Source organism: Frieseomelitta varia, unplaced genomic scaffold, assembly GCF_011392965.1.
Source record: "Frieseomelitta varia isolate USP_RPSP 00005682 unplaced genomic scaffold, Fvar_1.2 scaffold_201, whole genome shotgun sequence".
NCBI lineage: Eukaryota > Metazoa > Arthropoda > Insecta > Hymenoptera > Apidae > Frieseomelitta > Frieseomelitta varia.
Genome location: NW_025109762.1, coordinates 565308 through 592646, shown reverse-complemented (window position 1 = coordinate 592646; position 27339 = coordinate 565308). Strand labels below are relative to the sequence as shown.

The 27339-nt window shown below is 43.0% G+C and overlaps 1 protein-coding gene across 1 annotated transcript in view; it reads right to left on the bottom strand.

Moving 5' to 3' along the window:
* LOC122526886 (protein pangolin, isoforms A/H/I/S-like) overlaps positions 1-27339 on the bottom strand; it is a 185499-nt gene that overhangs the window by 114067 nt on the left and 44093 nt on the right. Inside the window, exon 3 of the mRNA XM_043650512.1 lies at positions 26867-26970. Coding sequence (XP_043506447.1) covers positions 26867-26970 — 104 coding nt within the window. The remainder of the gene's footprint in view (positions 1-26866; positions 26971-27339) is intronic.

The following is a 27339-nucleotide window of genomic DNA, read 5'->3' as shown; positions in this document are numbered from 1 at the left end:
TCACAGTTATTAAGCAAGTAGTTACGTGACTAATGACTTAAACTTTAAACGACTGCCCGGATAATCCAGCCGCTAGTTAGGGAAATTTCTTTCCACCCGTCTGTATTTTCGCCCCTTTCCCCCATTTTCTCCCTTTTCTGCGCCCATTCTGCCCTCCTCCGCCGTTTCTCTTCTCTCGCTTCCTCTTTTTCTCTGATCTTCGAGCACGTTGCGCGTTGCGCCGTGTTTCCCAGAGAAAAGTGAAGAAAGAGAGGGAAGAGTTGGCCGCGAGGGAAAACTTGTTCGGTAGTTAGAGACCGCGAGGCAATGCGCGCGATTCTTGTTTTCTTTTCTCTCTCTCTCTCTCTCTCTCTCTCTCTCTTTCTTTCTCTCCTCCCTGCTACACCACTACGAAACTTCTCCTCTTTCCCTCCCCTGGTTATGTTACTCTTTCTGTATTCTTCCGTCTCTCGTTTTCTCTCTTTAGGGACAAAAAGAATCCGCTGTTTCGTGGAGACGAAAACACGTCTACGCGGTGGCGCACGCCGTCGTCGTCCCTACCCTCCTGCAGAGAAGCAGTTTAAAGCCACCAGGCAGAATATTTTAATTGGAAGATCGTCCCGATTGCGTTACCGGGCCGCTTATACGTATAATTCCTCGCGCGGCGCCTCCGTATCTGCGATTCGCGGACGAAACAAAGTGGACAACGTGCGCCGCGTACACCGCCGCGCCTTTTTTTCCCACCCCCAACCCTCGGCTGTCTCCGCCGATGGCAACGGCCAGCCATCAACCACCTCACTCTCCCTCTTGATACGCGAAACGCTGTTATTTCCCGTGCACAACAATAATCCCGCGCTACGTGGCTGCGTGTGTGCAACGGGCACCTCACGCTGCCGAGGAAAAGCTCGTGGACTTCTGTGTTTCTCTTTCTCTCTCTCTCTCTCTCTCTCTCTTTCTTATTTTTCTTCTCTCGGGGCGACGAAATTACTCGAGCGGTATCAAACGTCGCGGCCTTTATCTCGACTCGACTCGTGCAAAGAGAAGGCACGGAACGAGAGAGAGAGAGAGAGAGAGAGAGAGAGAGAGAGCGCGGATTCCTTTAAAAAATAAATCGCCGCGAAGAGACGCGAGAGAGGCCTTTTGACGTCGGATCCGGCCGCGATCGAAATTATTTCTGCCCCGGTGGGGCAACTAAACGGGAGCGGTTCACCGTGAATCTGCAATACTTGCGCAAGAGTCGACCGTATCGCTTTCTTAAATAACGACGTGGAATGTTGGGAAACGTGTTTCACTGCGTGTCTTCGGGGCTGATTTGAGAAGTGGTTGACAATGACCAGAGTCGCTGAAATCTTTACGTAGAGCGATGTCCCCTTTTTCTAGATGGCGACGCGTTTAAAAATTTGAAATACGCGTGTTTTAATATGTTGGCGATTGATTTGGAATAAATGTGTATCGATTATTATAATAAAAAATAAATAATATTATATAATATTATATAATATTGAATAATATAATATGTATTATTTATAATAATATATAATAATATAATATAATTATTATATTATTTTATTGTTATATAATAATATAATATAATATAATTATTATATTATTTTATTGTTATATAATAATATAATATAATATAATTATTATATTATTATATTATTATATATTTATATATTATATATTATATTATTATATAATTATAATATATTATATAATAGTATATAATATTAAATTATATATATATATATATATATATATATATATATATATATATTATATAAATGTAAATAACATATAATATTAAATAATATTCGATCTCAGGGATAACGAATGATTTATCAGTTAATTTGGGAGACCTTTTAACGATACAATCTCATAATTTGCACACGAATGAAAAACGAAATTAATACAAATAAAAATTATTTCCGACGTATGACACTTTTATCTGTGTAAAATAAGCAACAACTCAGATTAATAGCTAAGCGTCACTAATGTGAATTTCGAATGCAGAGAATCGAGTTTATCGCGCAATAACTCAGAATGTGATCTTATTACGATAATTGACAACGATTTCTCCGGCTGAAATGCATACATATGTATAAGCGCAAGGATGAATGAGAGAACGCAATAGCGCGGTGTTAAAAGAACAAACAGCGAGTTGGCGAGCTGGGAGTTATGCTATGTCTATTTGCGGAACGAATTGCTCGCGGAAAAGGCTACGACCCTAAGACAAAAGTGCAATACGCGCGTTTTTCATTGTACGGGTATACTGAATACGATTTCTGAGCGGGATATACCTTTCACGGGTTGAGAAACACCCAGCGCTGCTCCACGTTAGAGTTTTCGAAACGTTACATACTACTTAATGGCAGACTGATAAATCACTCCGACTCCGTATTTAAATTCACGTGTCTACGGTAGGAAATCTCCACGCAGAAGAAAACATTCTACGAGGATCTGGGATTCTTGCAAACGTATGGTACGAAGAGAACGAATACGTGCAATTTACAATATATCGCGTTAAACATAGTAAATAATTGGAAAGAGTAGACAACTTGTAATTTAAAAATGAATCTAGATAGACATTTGAAGCGAAGAACGTGTAAATTTTCAATCAACTTGTCGATCGTACCTTCGACCTTCTTCGTAATTACAAAATCCCTCCTACACTGGCTCTGTATATCGAATGTTTTAATTAACAAATCTAAGAAAATAATGTCCGAACGATTGCCAATCAAACAAACGCGCTCAGATTGAAGCGCAAAAAATGTAGAACTCTCACGGGAAATTCTAAACGTAAAATTCCGGAAAAATTTTAAATTCCTTGTCGAAAGCACCGACGACTCGAGGAACCTAATTCACAGCCGATTTCTCGGAAGAAAGACCCAAGGATAAAAAGGCGGATCGACTAGAGAAAATTTCTCCAATCTCCGTAGGGTCATCGACACGCGGATCAACGATCCATCCCCGGCGGAACGCCGTTTGCGAGGAGTTTCTTGATCCTGAATCACCGGTTGAATTCGACGTATATTCCATAAGCGCGGAGGGAAGAGACAGGCGAAACGACAAGTAACGTCGACACGGCTGCGTTACCAACCGCACAATAAATTCCTTCAAACGTAATCCGCGGTGTGCGACACACACGGTCTCTCCGCGCCGTACTATATTCACTTCTCAAGGTGAATGATGCAAATGCCAATGCGGTCGACGGTCTCTTTCAGCGGCGTGCAGCTCGTTGCATCCGTTCACTTCTCTCTCCCCGAGTGAACCCAATAAACAAACGACAAACACACTATTTTTATCTAATCACTTCTCGAACCCCTCTCTCTCTCTCTCTCTCTCTCTCTCTCTTTCTCTTTCTGTCTCAATTTATCCTCATCTGAGGATCGCTCAAAAATTTGGAGTGAAACGATCACTCTGAAATGATCATTTGCAACAACTGCTATTTAATTTATCTTCTTATAGCTTACAGTTGAAATTCTTGTTTATTATATACGTCAAGAGAACGAAATTACAAACTGTAATATCGTAATTGTCGTTTAGAAGTTTGTCTCGTGTAAAAAGTGACGGGTGTTGGCCAAACTTTTGAACAGAAGCGCAGGCATTGTTTAGTAAAATTGATAAATAAATTTGACAACACTCGTAAGAGATCGATCATGGTGCATATACAGAAGACTTTCGTCTCATTAGATCCACCTAATCTTCAATTACTTGGTCTTTGTCGTTCAAAGATAAGAGGAACGCGTGGTTTTCCATTTAAGAGTTTTCAACCTCTTCTTCGTCTTGTTTTAATCGCGGTACAATGTCGTTTTCACAGTGAGATTTTCGTTCCAATACATACACGGTGTTTTCCGAAAGGAATTGGAACGAAATTTCGCGTGGTTTGTTATAAAAATTAGTAGCAAGCATCGGACGTGTTTAAGTTTCGCTTCAGCAAGGAATTTGACATTGGTAGATGAAGAGTAGGTAGAAGGGGGACGAAGCTTTCTAAATATGTGCCTAGACAAGCATCCGAAAGGTACACAGATTTCTGAGTTTCTCTAAACTCACCGAAAACACGATACACGCCGATCACCGGAACGACCCGAATTAAGATGAACCAAGACGAGAATTTTCAACTGTTCCTCGGACGAAAATGCTAACTGTCTACCTGTAGCAAGGGACACAGATAGGAGGAGTCGGACGGCTTTCCCCGAAGCCCCCCTTTCGGCGCTTCGCACCGAGTGATCGATCATGCCCGCCGACAGCTGCGCTATCGCCTCGAAATTCCTGAGGTCGCGACAGCCCCTTAAGCAACGCGCGAGAGAGCACCGGAGGAAGAGCTTCTGTGCGCAAGCGGCGCGTAGCGTCGAAACACCGCCAGTCGGGAGGTTCGCGCTGTAATAACCGAGCCTCGTCGAGAGCGTTTCCATTGCAAAACGTCCGGGTAAAAAGAAGGCGAAAACGTCCGGCACAGCCCACACCCCCTTTTTTTCTCTCCTCTTTCTCTCTTCCCAGCACATTCCGCGTAAACACGTACTGTGTTTTCAGGTGTGTTCGCGTTTCACTCGGCGAGTAGCATTTCCAGCGGCCGGGAGAGATCGCTTTTCCGTCCGCTGTAGGAATGAAAAAAGGCGGAAGGCATCGACAGCCGGCTGGCGATTTAACCTCTTGCGCTGGAACGACGTGCAACATCTTCTCAGTTTCGAGTACATTTAAATGTAACCCAAAACGAATGACGAGCTTATCACTTCTTGATCATTTCCATCCAGCGATATCGTACCGACGAGTTCGAAAGAAAAAGAAAGCGACGGATTATTGTATACGGCTCGGTCGCTCGTTATGGTCCGCAAATCAGTTGCCAGCGCAAGTATTTAACTCCTTGCGCGCTGGAATAACGTGCCACGCACGTCGAGAATTTTTTTGTCCCAAAATTGCAATATTTTCTCAGTTTTAAATATATTTAAGTATATAACCAAATGCACAGGCAACGCAAATAATAAATTTATTACTTGTCAAACATTTCTATCCAGACGATATCATACCGGCGAGTCCAAAAAGAAAGCGACGAATTATTGTATACGACTCGGCCACTCGTTATGGTCCGCGAACCAGTTGCCAGCGCAAGGGGTTGAGGAAGGCAAAATGCCAAGATCTCCTCCCCTGTCTTTTTCCTTGGAACAAGTCACCTACACTTGCTCCTGCAAAAGCCGTGATTATTTATGATTTTTCGAAACTGACCGGTTTGCTCTTTGAACTTGGAACCCATGGAAGAAGTGGAGGATGGAGGTTTACGCGAGGAGGATCTTGACGAACCGTGACGAGATCGAACGAAAGTGGCATGTTGCGAGGGTATCGAGGTCGACAATGAAGCGTACTTCAATCTACAGCTATAGCAATCTCAGGCTGTTTGAGGCCTCTTGAGAATGTTGAATTTTTCTCCTTTGGTCAACGAAGGAGCTGTTGTTGGGAAAATTGACGTACTTTCTGTTTCTTGAGCATTTGTATTTAGGAGAGGGTATTGGATGTTATTCTATCAGCTATTTTTATTTTTGTTACACAGGATGTTAGAAGTCTATAACGCTTAGAATTTGCTGAGAATTATAATGATATAAGAAGATATGGATAGAAGTCTGCAACGTTTAAAATTATTAAGAGATTGCTATTATTAATTGTTGTCGTACATTATTATTGCAATGAAATTAAATCGATATGTTATTTATACGACAGTATAAAATATAGAATATACGGTATTCTAACAACAAGTGACGTGAAACGATCCTCTACTTGTTCCGAACACCTTCAATCCCATTTTAAAATAGAACTTCGTTCACTTGAAATTCACCTATTCAAACGAAATTTAAATCAACACCCGATTCATCGATCCATTTATGTAAATCCAAGTTCCTATAACGTAAAGAAAAACTAACAAATGATCGGGAAAATTGAATGAATTCCTCACGTACATCTCCCAACTATTTCGAAAAGAACAAAAAGAATTCCATCGTATTTGAAAACTTTCTAAGACAATGAATTTGTTCCGAACATCTTCAATCCCATTTTAAAACAGAATTTCGTTCACTTGAAATTCACCTTATTTAAATTCAAATCAATATCCAATTAATTGAATTCGCATCGCCTGACCCACTTATCTAAATCCAAGTTTTTTATTACGTAAAGAAGAACTAACAAACCGGCCAGAGAAACTGGTGAATTCCCACAAGAGACGAACTCCAACCACGTTCATCCTCTGTCTACTTCATCCCTCTGAGAATAAAAAAAAAAAGAGTTCCATCGTATTTGGGAATTTTATAACTCTGGGGAAGCTAACGACGGTGGGCGGAATGGAAAAATTGGAACGAAACGATTCGCGCGAACCACGGTGACTTCTATTTGAAGAACACTCTCTCTCGGTCGTCTCTTCTCGCGTCTTTTCAAAGAGAAGAGAAGTTGGAACCGCCTCATCGTGCCGAAAACCGTGCGCGCCGCGCGATAAACTTCCTGCGGTAAGCAGCTTAAAATAACCACCGTGGAGAAATAAGAAGCAAAAAGGGCGAGAGGCGAGATCGTTCTTGTACTTCGATTAAACGATTCCCTTTCTCTGCCGGGGCGGACAGTCAAAAATCCTGTTGCCTTCGGTTACGTGCAGCAACAACCGTGTGGCCCGATCAACCAGCCCCGAACATCCTCTTACCGTTCGTTTCTGCTTTCTTCAATTTTTATTTCCAAGCCGTTCCTTATTTCGTCCTTTTTCATCGTTTCTTTTTTTTTTTTTTTTTCAAGCTCGTTCGCGTTCGACGAGTCAGATCGATCGTTAACAAAGACACGACACGAGGATTCCGTGATTCAAGTTCGTTCAACCTCAGCCATGGACCACGACGATCTCGATCTCTCTCTCTCTCTCTTTCTCTCGCTCTGAACGAGGAGCCACGAAAGCCGAAAAAATTCCACAGAGACGCCTGCAGTTCAATTTGTTCGCGGTTCACGCTTCGTTATTGGCTTTAAATCACGAACGGCAGTTTGGATCTGCGGGTGGTATCAACTTCTGTAAACAGGTTTGCCTCTCCGTCTCTCTCTCTCTCTCTCTCTCACTCTCTCTCGCTTTCTCCGCGTCAATGCGTTTCCAACGTGCGTTCCTTCGAACACGAGGCGAACTATAGACGCCAAGGGAAATTGAATTTTCTGTCGAAACGAAAGTCGACGCGAAGGCGTAAATTTTCTTACCTAGCTGGTCCACCATTCACCACAGGCATCCTTCGTTATGGTCTCTATCGCCTGTCTACTCGTGCTGTTAATTTCAATTAACCAACGTGCGACGATCCGATCAACGACGTTTCCTCTTGATTCAATATTTATTGAACGAAACTACTCAGACTACGATTACAATTTTCATTCTCAAAACGCGCATCTTTCACCTCCAAATGAAAAATAAATATCAAGAACAATGGTTGTCGACTCAACACAATTTAATAATAATTAATCCTATTGGATCAAGAATAATAATATTGCAACTGCTCTTGCTAATGCTGGTAAAGACAAAATTAATAAAATTACAGTAATTGAAATTGTGTGTGATCATGAAAATAAGTTAATTTGATCACGTTTATTTACGGAAAAATTTCTTACTATAAAAATTGTTGCAATAAAAAGGATCCTAAAATTGATGAAATAAAATTCCTGTTACATGAATTGAAAAAAATTGTAAAATCAATTGATGGCGATGAATGATGTAAATATAATGATAACGGCTTGCAACACAATAAAAATATCCATCTCGCATTAGTCATTATTATTATTATTAGAAACACTCAATTCCATTTTCACCACGATACTCTTTCGAATCGATTTCCACCCCTAAGACGCGCATCTTCAACCTCCAAACGAAGAACAAATATCAAAAACAACAGTCCGTGGATGATTGCGTTCGCGACGCAATAAAGATACCCATGTTGCGATGATTATTCTTATTATTATTATAATTAGAGACATCCGCGCGATTCATTTTTTTCACCGAAACTCCTTCACTCAATTGCATCTCTGTCAAAATCAATTTCCACCCCCGAAACGCGCATCGTCAACCTCCAGGCAAACGTCAAATATCAAGAACAACAGCCGCCGACTCGTCTTGCGTTCGCGACGCAATAAAGATACAATAAAGAATACCCACGTTGCCATTACTATTATTATAACTCGGTGGACGTACGCAGCTGTCAAGCGAGGATTATCTGCGATCCGCGAGCCGAGCGTCACGTGGCCGAGAAGTCTCATAGCCCCGGCGTCCCACACGACGGGGACGTGACCCACTTGATCCTGTCCATAACCCGCGCGTCGGTAGCCGTCGATCTGTCGATCGATCGTTTCGATCGATTAATAAATATACAAGCAGACAGGAGAATCGCGCGGACGAAGCTCGAAAGCACACGCGAGACAGACAGAAAGAGAGAGAGGGAGTGTGTGTGTGTGTGTGTATGTGCGCGCATCATCATTGCCAGCGTTGGCTACTACTAGAATTACGGCCCGACATTGTCCCAGATTCTCAGACGGTGGCATACTACGTACATGATCGAGCCACGGATTCCCTTCTCTTCTAGTCGGCGTGCACCCGCTCGTTCGCGACAATACGATTTATTTACGTCGGTGTTCACCTGGAACGGAGGGTATAGAGAGAGGGAGAGAGAGAGAGAGAAAGAGAGAAGTTTTTCGCGTGCCACACGGGCCTACCAGTAAGTCACCGGTTAACGAGGCGTGAACACGCCGCTGAATTACGATTGTTTTCCATTTGAAAACGCGAAAACTATCGGCGACAGTGTTGAGAGTGCACACTGGCAACACGTACGAAACGTGTCGATTTTTGAGCGCAACTTCTTTAAAATATCGTGTATTTAAATGAAATAATCTCCCTACGATTGTCACTGACAAATTTCCAGATTTACATTTGTCCGTTTGGAGAATAATTCTATAATTGTTGCATTACAATTAACACTGTCCAGGATTAGATATTTGAAATGACAGTAAGGAATATTATTTATTAGAATTATTATTTATTATCATTGGAAGTTTCATAAATAATTTTATTACTGTACTACTTTAGTTTAACTACTGCGATTTTATTAATGTAATCCAACCCGTGAATATGACTTTCGTTCGAACTAAACTTGAAAGATATTTTTGTCAAAATCAATAATAATATTTTTCTGTTCGGCCTAGTCTATTTACTTTGATCATCATTTAAATTATAATGATTTATATGTAGAATATTTTAATACGGTTATTGATAGATATTTTAATTAATTAATTTATATTAATATTTCTGGGCAAAATCAAATATATATATATATGTGAGGCTCGTTGTGAAAGGCGTCAATTATTTTTGGCAAGAAAATTCAAGCAACAATGTCTGCGATCAACTGTCCAAAAATATACCATCTATGTCGCTGTTCGCGAAGTTCACCACATCATCGACTCGATTTTATTTTCACTTGGTTACGTTGATACGTTACATTGATACGTTTGTCGTTTTATCTTTCTACAAGAGTTTCCTAGATAATACAACATACTTGTAGCAACCAAACTAAAATGTTCAAAAAACATGGGTACTTCTGCTGTTCGCGAGTAGCTCTAGCCAATGTCGAAGCAGCATAATACTCGCGTATCGGCCAAGCAATAATGGCGAGTTTGCTTTGAAGCATCCTGACTCAACACACACACACACGTACGTAATAGGTTAAAGAGAAAGAGGGAGAGAGAGAGAGAGAGAGAGAGAGAGAGAGAGAGAGAGAGAGAGAGGATGTGCGAGATGCTTTACATGATCGACTAATATGCATACGTTCCATCGGTCCACGACCAACGACGATGACGACGAAGAGGACACGAGCTATGCGTTACGACACAACCGACGAGGGAACACACCCCGTTACGTAGGACGTGTGACTCCGTTACTATCGCACCTACACGTAACCTTCTATAGGTGTTGTTCGGTGTGTACGATGGTAATTTTTCATCGTACGTTGAATTATTAATCAGAGAACGGCAATACGGGCGCGAACGTGTAACCCTCGCGAGATTAAAGAAGTAGCGCGGAAAGATCGGCCGAAGAAGAGTCGGGAGGCGATCCGCGCGAAATTGAAACCTGTATTACCCCGTAACGTTGGCCGCCGACCTCCCCTTATAAATATTCCGTGTAACGATGCCTCGCGCTAGATTGATTTCCCAATTAAATGTAAATGAACGCGTAGTGCCTGTGTGTGGCACCGGCAGAAGGGGATAGAGCGGGAACGAGTTTTATAATGCGGAGTTGCGCGCGCCAAGGAGGAGAGAGGCTTGAAAATCGTAGGCTAAGCGCGCACACCGGCGTGGCCCCTGGTCAATAAATTAATTATTCGTCGAGAGCGGGGAGGAAGAGAGGCAGTGGGGGAGGGATGGAGGTAGAGAGAAGAAACGAGAAGAGACCATCTTGTTCCAAGCTGTCCCTTTCACCCCGAGAGATCCCGGTCAGCCCTCTCCTCCCTCCCTGATATTTATGATTCCTCTTGGTATTTATTTTGGCTCATTTGTCCATCGGGAACTGCCGCGTCATCGGGCTAGACTTTCAGTTGTTTTTTTTTCCTTTTTTTTTTTTCCTTCGTTTAATTTCTGTTTCGAAGCCGCTGCTACCTTGGAGGACCCCTTTCGAAGTCTCGTTGGTAACTGAAAACCTTTCTCTCCTAACCGATTTCTCTTAGAAACTGAACAAGTATCCGGCAATTTTCACGTTTCTGACGTTTTATTATTATTTCTATCCAATTCAATCGCTAGCATTTTAATTGCTGGTTCCATCAATGACGAACATCTGCGCCGATTGTCACAAACGTGGACACAATACAAGTAATTGCGCAACGTGTCGTCTGATCTGGCTGCTTAAAAATAGCTCTGAGAGTATATAAGGGCATATTTGAAATTAGAGCGTGATAAACTACTGTATATATACAATATACTCTAATCCATGAAATTCTTACAAATTGATCATCTTGATCACTGTTCTCCTGTAGTTGCATCGTTTAAAATATTTATTGAAACAAATAGCTGATCGTTCTTACTCCCTTAGCTGCGTTATTGTAAAATATCAGCGCACTTTGAGCTCGAATATTTTCGTAAATCACTGCAAACCTACCAAAACTGAAAAAAATTACAAAACTGACAGTATCCTAACTCCTACATCCCACGCGTTAATAATTTAAATTTAAAGCCAGCAGAGAGAGAGAGAGAGAGAGAGAAAGAGAGAGCTTTGAATTGCCTCACTTAGTCGGACTTATCGCGCGCGTCGATCGATCAGTCACCACCGCGCGCGGCACAAGTGGTTTAAAGCCATTCCTATGGTTTCTCCTTACGAAACACACTCTCGCGGAAGAATTTGTCACGCGTGGTCTCCCTCTCTCTCTCTCTCTCCCCTTCGTCGATTGTCGCGCCGATCATTTGAAAAGGTTGCTCGTCCAAGGGGAAGCGTAATCTTCCGGGCGAATCAGACGAGCCAGAGAGGTCTGTCGACGAGCTGGAAACGCGAACGATCTCTGTTTGCCTAGATAGCGCGAGGAACGCTTATTTACAAAGAAGAAGTCACCGGGATGATCGTGTTTTGTGTCCCGTTCGGAGGAGGCGCGCGAGCGCGGTCCCGTGCTTGGACATCGCAAACATTTCGGCTTCCGTTTTTCAGGGTGGTTAGTCACTGGACATTCGCCGATATTCACGGCGTTGTGTCCGGCCCGGGGTATTTATTCTGGTTCATTTGTCCCTCAGAAACCGCCGCGTCACTCGGGGCTAAACTTTTAGCCACCAGGGAGACCTTTTTCAATCTGTTTCCTTTTTTTTCTCTCTCTCTTCTATCTTCGAGAGAACGAAGAAGCCCCCCTTCGAGAAGGTCTCAGGTGTTAACTAAAAACCGAGTACCGTCGGGCGACTCGGTACTCGTTCATCCAGGAAATTCCAAACGCCAGAAGAAAGGAGAAACGGGGGAAAAGCTTCGGAGAAGGAAGTCAAGGGAGTTCTTTTCTCGAGGTAGATTAACCATTCGTTCTGTTGTTACTTCTGGGAAGAAGGCTCCGACAACGATTTACGAGAGGCATTAATGCATCAACGACGCGCTTCGAACGTGAAGTTTCCACGAACGTAGCAACGACTGACCATTGAGAATCAAGGCTACTTACAATTTCCAACCTTTCTTACAAGTACATTGCAAAATTGAGGAATTTTGAACGTAATTTAACGTAGAATTTGATTAACTATTGAAATGCACGTGCTAATAAATTCGATGTACATCCTACACACTGTCTTTTTTTTTTTTTTTATAAATATATTTTCCATAAAAATTTTACCGGTTCGAAACAGCGTGTTTTTGAGTATAAAGTTTTGTAAAGTTAGGTAGTCTGCGTTCTTTGTCGGAACGGAAACTATTCCCTATTTTAATTCTTCTCTAAGAATTAGACTCTAAAAATTATTAAATTTCTTTTCACTAAACAAACGAAATACAAAATTCTTCCGTGGTGCAACAATTTTATATTTCTAAGACTTGGCTGGCCACTTTGAAATAAGAATCTTTTTTTTTTTTTTTTTGCTCGCAAAGTATTCTACTGCTTTCGCATAGTGTGCACGATCAAGTCGTCACGTTGGAAAGTATACTCATTTTCCACAATTCGTAATCGCAAATCGTTTCAATATACCTTTTACTATTTAATTTTTCGATAATATAAAGTTTACTTCTACCTTACTTTTCCAAATCATTATATGGCCGCTACTCATGGATCGACGATTCAAAATTTGTTGCTCCTTTCGTAAATCACCATTGAAATTGAATTTTTCTTCATCGGTAAACATGACTCTTCGACATTTCTCTACAGATTGCAACCGACACAGCTTACGTTCTTAATTCAACCAAGATTTCTGTTGCAATTTTCATCGTTCTGGATGTTCACGATTCTTTGAGAGACACCGAAGAACATTCCTAACATTTGTCGTAATTCTCGTCTTTTCTACTATTTGTCTCGCAGCCGAGCACGAATTCAACGCCACACGTATCACAGCACACAAGTGTTTCTTTGTCCATAATTATCGGGATCTTTTGCTAAACTAATTCTCGCCTTTACCGGCTTTTGTCAACCGTTTCCACTATTCTCGTCGCAGAAGAATATTCCCCGTTTAATTTCGATATCGCGTGTATCTCAGCTGGATTTCGCTTCTAAAAATGTTAATGCGCGCCTAAATGACCGTATTTCGCACACGAATGTCACGTTTTCGATAGCTCCCTGACTAAATATTCGACTTGTTCGAACTTGCCTGCCTCGAGGCTACGGACGATATTTAAATTTTCCTTTTTTGCATTTCGGAGAAATTACGTGCAATAACGTTCGACACAACACACGAACATAATCCATGCCCGAGGATACTGATGTAACAATCTACGCGTTCTCTCTCTCACTTTACGATACATAATATAAGAAAATATATAATTGGGTGTAGCCAGTCGTCTTAATCACTTGCGCTGGCAACTGATTGCGGACCATAACGAGTGACCAAACCGTACACAGGTAGTTCGTCGCTTTAAAAATTACAAAAATGATTGAGAAATTAATAAATTTATTGCTTGCTTCGCCTGGGTCATACCTAAATATATTTAAAACTGTGAGACTATTGCAATTTCACAAAAAATTCTCGACGTGCGTGGCACGTCATTCCAGCGCAAGACGTTAATTACGTTTTTACGTAATTGCGAGCAATATTCCAAACTTCGTGATTAAACTCCGTTCGAAATTTCCAATCCTACCGAGAGAAACCTGATGAGAATCGTCAAAAATTCCGAGCGATCCTAATTTAATGTCCAGGAGAGCCATTACTCTTCTCCTGGAATAGTCATCGCGCGTCAACGCGTACAACACACACGCGACGTTATTTCGCATACCGGCGGTCATAAACGGAACGTAGAGCTTTCCGGAGACGAGGTGCGCACACACCGCCGAGTTTTCTTTTTTCTCTCTCCTTCTTTCTTTTTTCCTTTCCCTCTCCCCCCTCCCCTCGCCACTCTCGCCGCTCTGCAGCCCGTTGCCCGTGCACGTTTCTCTCCTTTTTCTCTCTTTTAAATCGCGTCTCTCGCGCGTCGCGTTCTAACGCCCGACTGCCACCAGTCAAAAGGGGAGAAACACGTCAAAGGGCAACGACAGCAGCGGCAGCATATACGCCAAGCCCAGCCAGGAACACGCCGCTCCGAGAGATCGAGAAACTCGTTCAAAAGTAATAGCCAGGTCGTTTCAGCTAGATGAACGATCAGCCACCACCAAGACGGAAGGATCGCGACTTGAACGAGGCACGTAAGACTTTGCGTAATATCGTGTGACGCGAGAGCAAACGAGATTCGAGAAATCCAGGCTTCGCCGATTATGTCAAACGATGACGTGAAAGAGAGAGAGAGAGAGAGAGAGAGAGAGAGAGAGAGAGAGAGGGTGGGAGAACTCATCTGCGTGCGTTTCACTTTTACTGATGAGATGGACGGGCGTCTAATGCGAGCGCAGGAAGGAAATAAATTCCGTCGGCTGGGGTATTCTCGGTGACGCGTGCTCGTCGAATTGCTCGGCCCGGTAATGAACGGCGGAGGATTTGTCGAGCCGTGCCGCGGATTCGAATGAAACCGAGCCGGCAAAAATAACTCCAAAGGCCGGGCAAACGCGACGTCGTAACCGAAGGAAGGAAACGGAGAGTGTTTTCCCGCGAAAGAAAGGAACCACGCGCTATTTTTCTCCTCTCGGACTTTACACTTTTTTCAATTTAAAAGAACCGTCACTAGGGTCAGAGGCTTTGGAGTTTGATTACGATTATTTTCGGGCGGCTGAGGTTGTAAAGAAGGATCAGAGCAGAGACAATACTGTTTGAACACACTGGCTGGATCCGTCAGTGGAGAATTTTATAACCTGTCAATGGAGTAGTAACTCCACACTGTTCGTTGAAAACAAATTATATCACGTTTAGAAGTACGACTTGAGTCAAATTTCTCTTCGCTAAAGGTAAGAGTTTCGTCCTACCATGATTATGACGAATGAATGTTACATGTTTCGATAGATTCTAGTACTCACGTGCTCCACTTTTTTTTAAATAAATAACCTATTCCAAGAAGATATTCTCTATACCTGTGGACGCAATAACAAGCAAGTGTATGTTAAAATGTTCAGTGGAAAAGAAAAAAAAGAAGTAACCGCTATCTAGACAGATCTACCCTTTACCAACGTGAAACTATTCATAAACTCAGTGAACAAGCTGTTCCGTTCGGTTCGGAAGATTTACCGATTTTTCGGAATTTCGCCAAGCAAACACCGGAGAGGAGATCCGCCAATTTTCGGCGGGGAGATTCGTATCTGCGGCCGCGCATCTTGCGAATGTTCCCACGTTAAATGAACGGACAGGACAACAATTAGCAGGCTCCGAGGGACAAGGGGCTAGATCGAGGCAGAGAGCGTACGTAATGGAGTCGCGTATCGCGCAGCCATCTTGGCATTAACAGCCCGCGTGGTATTATCCCTCGAAAAAAAGACAATCCCCGAGGGGGATTTCTTTCTCTCTCTTTCTCATCTTTCTTTCTCTGTGCCCCCCCCCCCCCCCCCCTCTGTGTATAACGCAGCCAGCGAACGGGCCAGGAAGGTTTTGGTCAGGTACTTAAACACAAAAGTACTTAACCACGAACACCGAAACTAATGGCGCCTTCGCACCAGGTAAAATTTGCGGTCGTAGGGATATATCTGGGGGGGGGGGGGGGGCTGTTTTCTATCTCGTGTTCCATCATCGTGGATGGAACCACAATTCAAAAGATTACGACCTTCGGACGGACTCTCGAATTCTTTCGAATTCTTTTCTCTCTTTTCTTCCTTCATCTATTTCGTTCTTTCGTTCTATTTTCTTCTTCTTTTCTTTTTCAAGGAGCCGTTCACGAATAACGAGACCAGGGGGGCTCGTCGGAATGCAACGGCTCATCACGAGAGGACTTAATCGAACAGCGTGACACACCGAGGAAGCACTATTTGTTTCTACGTCTAGCTTCCCTGATATCATACCCGTTATTCGTCGTTTCATCAACGAGAATTGAATAGCCGGTGATGGGCTAGAAAGAGGAAGCTGATGGTCAAGGTCGCGGCAGTTCGAGCGAGAAGAAAGAGAGAAAACGAATTGACACCTGAATGCAGGATCCATGCGAGGTGTCACGTGTTCTCGCTGGTATCTCTCTGCACCAGGTCCGTGAACTCCAGATCGTGACAAAGATCCCGCGATCGAAGAAAGGGGGGAGGGAGGGAGAGAGAGAAGATTCCAGCCTCTGCGAGAGAGAGAAAACGGCCGAGACGAAGAAAGAAAAAGAGAAAAACTCTTCCCACGAATTGAATGCAGCTAGCAAGTACTAGCCCGCTAGGCCAACCCTATTACCTATCGAATAAAAGCTGCGGGTCCAAGGAACCAAGGGACAAGAGGAGAAAAACGCGGAGAAAGCCGGACAAAGGGGGAAAACGTAATTTCACAGATCAAGATATAGAGAGCGCGCGTCGACTGCATCCAAATCGCAGGACCGTGACCAATAGAAAGGTTGTCGCGTATATATTCCAGAGGAAATCTCGAACCTCGCCAAGTATAACGCGCAATGGGTTTCTTCTCTTTGAGGAGAGACGAGGACCTGGGTCTTCTCCAGGGCTGTCTCGGTTCTGCCAGGAGGGCTGTGTGTAGAAAACGAGCTGCCCAATATGGCGAAGAAAAGCCAGCCGGGGGCTCTCTTCCCACGAGCTAGAGACTCCGTCGGACTGATTGGCAAACAATTAGCAAGGAGTACCGTGCGCTCATGGTGCGAGAAGGGCACACACAGCGAACGCACGCGGGGGATATAGGCAGACCCGTGTATCACGCGGGCATCTTTGCTCTCTCGGTGTGCACGGTGTTCACTATACCAAGCCAGTACCCAGTCTCACACCCCTTCGCGTGGCCTTCTTTCTCTTTCTGCCGCTCGTGTCTCGAAACAATGAGAACAATGGCCGGTTGGTCTTCCGCCGGGGCGGACGGACAAAGCCCCGGTTCAACGACAAAACCATCGTCACCATCGTCACCGTCGTAGGCAGTGGACGTCGCGCGGCGTGCCTCGTTCTCTTGACCCGAGAGGAGAGCCAAGGAACCAGAGGAACGCTCGTGAACGGGGGCCAGAATGAGTTTGGCTCTTCATTTTTGATGTTCGTCTGCACACGTGTTGATCGAGTGTTTTCTTTATTTTAACGTAACAAACACTGGAATTCCATTCGAGCTAGAGCCTCCGAATAAATTCCTAAAATCCCGCAATGTATTCTCTATTTATTTTCCTACTAACACGCACTATTCACACGGTAACCGGAATTTTTTTACTTTCGAGCAAACAATTTCAACATCACGTTCCAACTGTTTCGATAATTACAATTTAAGGTACTATTACTAACTAGAATATCGTTTTCTTTCAAACGTGTCGAACTTGACATGTTCTATCCGAAATCTAGAACCGACTCTCTCTCTCTCTCTCTCTCTCTCGTGGCAAATTTACTGCTCTACCAGAGGAATCGATAAACGATATTAAGAAAACGACAAGACACTAGGTACAGGGAGAAGGAGAGAGAGAGAGAACAGCTACGTTGCTGCGCCCATTATATTGTTTTGAATTAAGCGCGCCGTGGCTGTTTGGCTGGGCTGTGTTTTAATATAAGGGTTTTGGATTTCACGTGCATCCACCGACCCTGGTGGACCTACGCTCCCTCCGCGACCCCCGCACGCAAGTTTCAACCCCCTCCGCCGCCATAGCAGGTCGTCGTGTTCCGTAGAGTTTTGTACGCAACGTAGAGCCCTTCTGTACGTTCTTTCTCTCTCTCTTTCTCTTGTTCTCTGTCACCTTCCTTCTCACGCACCCTTCTTTCTCCTGTATATATCTCTCCCTCACCGTATCTCTCCTTCTCTCACTTTCTCTCTTTCTCTCGCGAAACTGCACTCCGATACGCCCGTTATTTTCAGCAACCCCGTCGAATCGAGTTCTTTTTAATTGGTGGGACGTTTGCGCGTTTCCGTGCGCGTACACCGCACGTTCTTTCTCTTTCTCTCTCTCTCCCCCAATGTACCTTTTCCCTCCCCGTTCTTTCACCGTTTCTCCGGCGTTTCATTTCTTTTTTTTCTCGTCTCTCTTTCTTTTTTCCTTTTTATTTTTTCTTTTTCCTCTTTCGCGTCCGTTTCCTCCCTACTCTGCCGCACACGTGAGTTCCTCTCTTTCTCTCTCGCTCTCTGGCGTTTCCTCTCCTTCCTTTTCCATCACGACCGTTGTTTTTCGACGGCTGACGACGAGTCCTAGAGGCACTCGGTGACAAAGGAATGACGAAACCGGTGGCGACCACGCTTGCCTAGTTACAGGCACTGAGCCTGAGCGTTGAAAAGTTGGGACTAAGAGAGAATTCGAGGTTTCGGAAACGTTGGCGCGTTGGCGAGGATTGAATCACTGGATCGTTTCGAACGATGCTGGAATCGGGAAAATTCTTCGTAAAAAGATCCGGACGATCTGGCCGGCGTAGGATGAAACGAAACGGAAACTTCAATTTACTACCAAACTATTCCACGGTGAGGAGAAATCGAAGATCCGACCAACACTTGACTAGCGTGTCAAATTGTAAAATTATTCGAAGCGTAAGAGAGACGTACAAAAAGATGGGGCAACGTCGGATGGGCTCGAGAGGCATCGAACAATTACAAAAGGAACACAAAAGGAATTTCGACTGACCCAGTGCCAACGTTTCGAGAAGACAGAGCAGATTGCAGAACCTAACGCAGAGATTACAATATAATTCGGGGCACGAGGATGGAGAGAGACAGCGGCGCGAAAGGAAGAAAGAGAGAGAAAGAGAGAAGACGGGGAGAGAAGAGTGCTGAGTAAAAGAATGCAGTCCAATTTGCACGCGACTTCCTAAGAATCTGCCAGCGAATTCCTGGTCACCTAATTGCCATTTTACGCGCGGCCTTTTATCGTGAAAGCCCCGGCCACGAAAGCCCCCGTTGGTTGCTACACACCACCTCTCAAAGGCGTTGCCAAGGCACTTTGTATTCCGCAAAGAGCGCCCCGCCGCGGAACACGCGTTGTTTAGCAAATTGTCGCCACCGCGGTGCTTAATCAGCAGAAGATCGCACCTGCAAAACACCGAGCGCAAACCCACCCAAGCTACTTGATAGTCCCCCGGGGGACTCGGTTTGATCTCGCGACGACGCTCGCTAGAGCGGCCGCACGTGGTCCGCCCCTGGCCGGAGATAGCGCATGTTCCAACATTCCATCGGCAACGCGTTCCAAATCGTTGGCATCGTGTCGTTAACGCGTTTTCTAATCGGCTCACGAACACCTTGGGAAACCGAACGCGCGCTACGAGACGAGAATCCCTCTCTCATCGAGCAGGGCCACGCCGGTGGTTTAAAACTGTCGCACCGATGGCGCACGGAAATAGAATTGAGAATCGTGCAATAGCGTGACCGTGTGTGCTCGAGACCGCGAGTTACCGATTTCGCGGATTCTACGAAACAATCGTGTTCATTGTGCGTCGCGGGAGTATCTTTTCACTGATATAGGAATGATCGATCGAACGACAGAGCTACTAACAGGGAAGTGCGAATTATCGAGTAGTTTTAATGAAATTTCACGTACGAACGTAGTTTTCAAAAAAAATATTCGACTCGTATTTTTCTTTTTATTTTATCGGCAATCGTCGATGTTGAAAACTACCCTCAAAGTTGCGGGTGTGGAACATATTTTGTCAAATATCTCTGGAATTATTGAAGATACGGTTCTTGTGTAAACTGATGAAATTAGTATTTTTTTTTTTTTTTTTAACGGTACATATCGTTTTGCAAAAAAGCCTTTTGATTAAATGATAACTAAAAATCCTATTTTTTATAAGTTTTTCCGAGTAAATATTAATAAATTTTCTTAAATATTTGTTTATAACACATTCAAACACAAGTTACGGATAAAATGGAATTTTGCATTATAAAAAAAATTCATTACTTCCAAATCTTTCTCACTGGACGTGCAAAGCAGAGTGTACACTAAAATTGTTCGTAAATATGTTGTAAAATGTTAAATATTGTAAATATATTTTAGTTCTTACTATTTTTTTTTAAGACACGATCAATCATTCAGTATAATCGTCACAATTGTGGTGATATGTAAGCATCCTCCTCTTGCAAGAGGACTAAAGTATAAAAATCGAGTCAAAGGAATTAAAATGCAAGGAACAGAAAAAATGTTTACAATACGATAATGAACACTATGAACTTTCACTCAGATATTTTACAAAAATCATTCGAATCTCTAAAAAATGCAACGTTGCAGGCTTTTCTCCGCAAGATTACTCCAAAATTATAAATTAATCATTTTGACGATTAAAATCTTCTAAGTACTAACGTCCGATATATCGACACCTATATAATATCTGAGAAAGCCGAATGTCCGATATCCCTCTCTTCTTGTTTCGAGTAGCTGGAGTCTTTATTTGATTTGATTGACTTTAAAAATATAGGAACTACAATAATTTATATGAAAACATGTAAAATTAAACTTCGCCTGGCGATTTAAATCCGTCCACTAGCGAAAGAGGATTTAAATACCCTGTTCTTAGAAGGTTAATTGTTTCGTCTGACTGTATTCGTATTCTTATTCGAATTGTTTTGATAAGAAAATAAAAGATATGCTTACCGGCTTACTTATTAAACCCAGACAATGTACCGAGAAAACGCTAGATTTAAAAATGTAAAATCGTACAAACTCCGATCGCGATTCAATAAAGCAATCAAACTCGTTTGGACAGTGAATGAAACGAAAATTTGATTCTTAATAAGTTAATGGATATGCGCGGTGCATCGATCAGCCCGGCCGCAGACAGAGAACCGAGAAACGGTAATTCAACGCAACGAAGGCAAATAATTTTATTCCGCGGGTCAAACGCAATCAAACACGATCAAACACTTATCAATTCCCGATGAATTTTCCCGCTAAACGGCGAGCCACTTGCAATTAGACAAATGTCCGTCCACTGATCGAACAAAAAAAAAAAAAAAAAAAAAAATCACTCAGCGTATATATTCCCTGATGTTTCCGACGAACCACGGCTAAAGAAACTAATGACCAAATGGTGGAACAATGGTACCAGTCAGCGAGCCAAGTCGACCGTCTCTTCCACATTCAGCATCGTATAATACATACACGTGTGTACACCTCGTCAAAAAGAAGAAGCAGAAGAAAAAAAGAGAGAAAGGAGAAAAGAAAAAGAAAAATAGAGGGAAATAATCAGACTGGGAGCGTCCATTGACGGATTGTCCACGGTCCCGTGGCTCCCGTTTCGAAAGATCGACCGCGACAGGCCCGGTTCATTCACGAGCCGCGCCGTGTTTGCAGTCGGATTTCGGGGCGAAACTGCTTTCGCGCCCATTTTTGTCGGGAGGCAAGCGTACGACGAGGGTTCGCCGAGACACGCTCGTTGTCGGAAATAACGACATAATGACATGGTAGAAGATGAGTGCCCGAGGTAGGTAAATCCGAGGCAAGGTACCAAGGGGCCAACGTGGCGCGAGCAGGATGAAGAGAGGCGGAGAGAAAACCAGACTGTGTGCCTCGAACCTGAGCCAGGGGGATATCAGCTGAGGGACGAAGCAGGACAGACACGTAAGAAACGCGCGCGATAAAGAGAGAGACGCGCAAGTTGGGTTGTGTGTGCACTGACGCACACTGCGAGTCGGAAGCGTTGCTGACCATCGGTGGGTAGGCCGCGGTGGTTCATCAAGTCCCGGCCAAGTCGAAGAGTGCCTCAATAGGCACTCTCGCGAGTTCTTTGCCACGTCACGCAACCCTTTATCGCATCGACTCGGTCTAATTTTATTTACGGTTTCATCGCGCGCCGCGCCGCACCGCAGACGATCCACCGCCGCGATTCCATTAGAAAATTCGCAGAAAGTGCATTTCACCCGAGCGTGATGCACGAACTAGTCTCTCCGCGTAACTACGTCTGCCTGTTATTCGGGGCTCGTCGAATTATTCGCACACTTGTCGACACCTTTCGCGAATATGCATCACGCGGACTTTTGATTTTTTCGAGCCTCGCCAGAAATGCCGCGACAACATGCGAAAAGTTAAAAAAAAAAGTACTTTTTCTCTTTTAACAATTGTGTGTCGTTAACGTTTAATTTGATATAATAATTACACGACGTGATCGTTATACGATTAAATAATTATTATCACCTCTGTTCACACGTTCTCAGATTGATTGCAGAATTTTACCAATACAATCGTCACGCAGTACGAATCTTTTCAGATTCGTTTCGAATCCCATCCAATTATAATCATGGACACAGACGACAGAGATGCACACACTGTACGTGTGTATGTGCGCAATCGATTTTAAATTTCATCAATACGATGATTCTCCACGAAGAACGACGTAATTATACGAATAGTTTCGCGAGCCGCTGTAAATCCCGGCTGGAAACGCGGAACGATATCAGCAACACGGTCTTAAGTACTTAAGTACTAAGTACTCTTGCGGGCGATGACTGGGGACTAGTTGGGCGACGTCTGACACTTGTAGTTTTCCAGATTTCATTAACTTATCTTATCTCTCTCTCTCTCTCTCTCTCTCATCCTGCGCGTTACAGCCATGGTGTAAATAAAAGGGGGAGAAGAGAAGAGGCACACGTTAGCAGATCCATACGTCACGCATTAACAAGCGTAATTCTCCGAAAAAGGAGACGAGAGGAGGAAAGAAAGAGAATAACTGTGCCGGTCTAAACGAAGAAGAATCATTACCCACCCCCCACCCACTCTCCCTGTCATTTCGTCACCCTTCTTCGGACGTTAAGCATGATCGATACGAGGCGAATCGCGGAAAATTAATGTCCGTCTCGCGGCGGCGGCGCTTCATCGAGCGTGAAGAATTGACGAGGAGCAGGAACTCAGCTACTGTCGCTGCTCTCGCGAACGAAACTGCGTGAAACATAGGTGCGACATGAAGATTCAGATGCAGAGATGGATGGATAAACGTCTTGGCGTTCTTTGTAAATGTTCGTGAGTATTCCTTTTTATTCTTTTCGCTACTGTCTCGTTGGAATTAGAGAAGATTCACTTGTGAGTGAAGAGTGTGACTGAACACGTAACGACGAAAAATTGTAAACTACTATAAAACTATTATATATTACTATTATAATATATATATACTATATATTACTACTATACTATACTATATAATATATATTTTAACCTCTTACGCTGGAACGACGTGCCACGCACGTCGAGAACTTTTTTCCAAAATTGCAACACTTTCTCAGTTTTAAGTGCATTTAAATGTAACCCAAAACGAATGACAAGTTTATTACTTCTTGATAATTTCTGTCGCAGTGATGTCGTATCGACGAGTTCAAAAGAAAAAGAAAGCGACGAATTATTGTATACGGCTCGGTCACTCGTTATGGTCCGCGAACCAGTTGCCAGCGGTTGCAAGTGGTTAAGGTGCGAAGCTTTTATTTCGACTGTCTAAAGTTTGTTCCTTTTTCTCTTTCTTCTCTTCCAAAGGTGTTCTTAGATGACGTAGAAAAAGAAAAATGGGAATCGGTCGTGCACGAGAGGACTTGTTTCGCGAATGATTTACATCGAAAGTACGTGACAATAGCGATTTAACGAGAATCGGCGTGAAATTGGAAAAAGAGGAAACGAGACACGGTATAGGCATGTATATATAGGTGCGGGTGTCGACGTACGCTCGTGCACGAGTTAAAAAAGCCGGCTAAAATCGCGAGAGAGAGAGAGAGAGAGAGAGAGAGAGCTTCTGGCCCTCCCCCCGTCAACCCCGTTGAGATGAATGAAATTTGCAGATTCACGTGTACACGCGAGCGAGTAGCATTGTTGCGCCGAACAGATTCGCGGGCTTACGCGTTTCGTCATGTGTACGCGCGTGTACACCATCGACACGCGTGTGTGCACGAGTGCAGCGGCGTGCTTGGACAGACGGCTAATTTGACTGCGGTGAAGCATGGCGTCGCTAAATAGTGGGCAAAATTGGGCCGATTCGGTGTTAAAGAGAGCATGTCGCGTTCACCATCGTTGATCCCATATTTCCCTCTCTCTGTTTTTCTCTATATACACCGTGATTCTAAATTTTAAGCGTGCCTTGGTCTTTTTCTCTATCGTGTCGTTTCGGTTTATTTGAATTTATTTGTTGAAGAGAGATTTTTGTCGATGCAATTGTTGCTTGTTTGAGAAGTGAAAGTGAGAAGACGACAGATGGTGAGTTTTTCCGAGCTATTTGTCCATTGACAAGTTTGGACGTCGATACTCGAAGAAATTCTCACTTGCGAGAATGGAAACAATCCTTGCGTCTTACAATCCGACAAAATTTTGCTTTGACGAGACGATGAACGATTCCGATCGTTTAGTGCCAACATAAATGAAACATCAGTTCGAATAAATGGTATTTTGGAAACTTTCAAACAGACTGATCGTACGAATGCCAAGAATAGCGGATAACCGGTGGATTCTTCAAAAGGAAATACAAATATTTTTTTTTTTTGTAAAATTTCCGAAATATTCTTTCGTTGATACGTACGACAGAAAATTCATTTACACTTCGTTCATTACATTTCAACGATTGTTTCGACTCGTTTTCACTTTGATAAAAATATAATTGCAAGTGCCCTAAGATTTTTGAGCAACTCTTAGTCTTCCTTTCTGATACAATAAAGAAAAAAGAGAGAAAAAGAAAATAAAACAAGTTTATCAATGCGAGCGTAATTCGGCCAAGTTGCATTAAAAATCAGAATCGATGCCCGACAACCGCGCGTTGCCTACCGATTCGATATTCGTTAAAATTCCAGGGAACCCCGCTCGCGGAAGAAAAATCTTTCCAAGCGAGTGGCTCCCGACGCCACCGATGCAACCACGGTGAACAGAGCACAACAGTTGACGCAAACGCGAAACAGCGCGCGGTTTTAACGCCGAACGTGAATTCCACTCGCGTAATCGCTAATGCAGCTAATTGCGCGCCGCGCTGACACCGCCGCGATACCATTTTACTTTCCCTTTTGCAATTAGACGTGTCTTCGCGGCTCGCTCTCGGAGATAACGCGAGCGGAGAGAAAAAAAGAAAGTCTTCGTCCCGCGATTAATCGTTCCTTGTGCATCGCGGAAGGAGGAACAATTCGCCCGAGTCGCCGTTGTTTCCAGGTGGCAGTTTATCATCCGTGGACCGGAGCCGAACGCGCGAACGTTCGCTCGTAAATAAATCGTGAATCCAATTTGTGGCCGCCATAAATCAATACGAGAATCACGATTCTCAAAGGGGAATATCCCTTCCTCGCTCGGAGAACGCCTCGAACTTCGACTCCCCGAACCAGCGACCGCCCGGTTCGAGTTCCTCGCGACTGAACGTTTAATAGACTCGAAGATAACGCGCGTGCCTGCCCCGATCTACGAAAATGGCCGAATGATTTAAATTCGATACAGGCGAGATCTGTTGCTTCTTCGTTTCGTCGATTATTGAACCTCTTGCGCTGGAATGACATGCCACGCACGTCGAGAATCTTTTGTCTCAAAAATTGTAATATTATTCTCAGTTTTAAGTACATCCGAGTAAAACAAAATAGGCGAAACAATTGATAAATTTATTACCTCTCAATAATTTCTATCCCGTGATATCGTACCGGCGAGTTCAAAAAGGAAAGCGACGAAGTATACGGTTTAGTCACTCGTTATGGTCCGCAATCAGTTGCCAGCGCAAGTGGTTCAAATTACACAGCTCACAAAAATTAGGGGATATTTCGAACTGAATATGAAGCGACAAAATAAAGAACAACTTTCTTTGACATGCCGTTTGCATTTCTGATGTTCTTGTTCAGTAAATAAAAAAAAATCAAACGCTTCCTTCTTTTCTATCGCTTCATATTCATTTTGAAATATCCTCTAATTTTTGTGAACAGTGTATTATTAAATATCATTCGAAAATAATTATATTACTTCCATGCGAGTCGTTTAGATTTATTTATTATTGATATTTATATCGTTGGGGTTTAACTGAATTACTGTCGTGAAATTGCAATTATCTTATTTTTTGTCGTTTGTTCGCGCCAGATTTTGTACAGCGAAACAGTAAGTTTGTACAATAATCGCGGCTGGAAGAACTCTTGAATCGAATTTCATCATTGAGAATCATCGATGTTAAAAGAACTCATCGAGGAACGTTAACTATAATTTATACATCAACTACGTGTTACTCAGTTCAATTAAAATCATCTATCAAGCTGTTCCATCGCAATTTCAAGCTATTTTTAAAGTAATCAATTAGATTTGATGCAAGAAATCAAATTTTAAATGACAAACACACAACGTTTACTATGCAGCGAAGAATCTTGGAATGTATTTCCGTAGTTATACAGAGGTTTCATTGTACTTCTAATATAAAACTTCGTTTCCACCAACACCAATTATGTTTATTTAAACATAATTCTACTTGGTAGTTTATTGACTCGTTTCGCGTTATGTTATTCTGTGTTCGTTAAATGAGAAAAATCATGACCAAAGTATCAACGAAGAAGATCAACGAACGAGCTTCGATCAAATAAATAATTTCCACGAGTAACTCATATATAAACGGAGTTTCACTGTGTTCGATGTACGTTTATACATACATATTTCGTACTTTTACCAAATTTCAATCGTCACCCACGAGAGTTTACGTAAATTCACGGGCGTGTAAATTTTCGATAATGTACAGAGGAAGTCCAGAAGAAGACTTTCGAAATCTCGTACGGACCGACAGCTCTGTCCTTGAGCTGTTTTCTCTCGGACAGGTAGAACGACACGGGGAACAATAAAATGATAAACACTCACCATAGACACAGGAATGGGTCCTCCGGCGCCATTGGGGTACGGGTACGGCGAGACGAGGTAGCCCATGTTGAACGACGAGGTATGTGGCGTCGGATCTACCTTACCTGTTTCACAGATCGAGAAAAGAGAAAGATTACAACTGGTGAGCAAGTCGGCTCAAACATTATTAATAGTATTATTATTAACAAACACGCAAATCAACTTTTCGACTACAAATTTCCATAAACATCCGCAGTTTGAATATTAGAAATTGTGATAAACTGATCTCGAGCATCCATCGTCAAACTTACTGTGTGATTTTCTTTCTCCCACTGAACTTTGAACATTTGGCGTTGATGCTTTAGAATTTTTATCGCATTAATTCTAGTAATATTCAAAAATAACAATATTATTAATAATATTCAAAGTTCAATAAGATCATTAATAATATTCGAAAATAACAAGATTCAAGTAATGTTCAATAAAATGGTGAA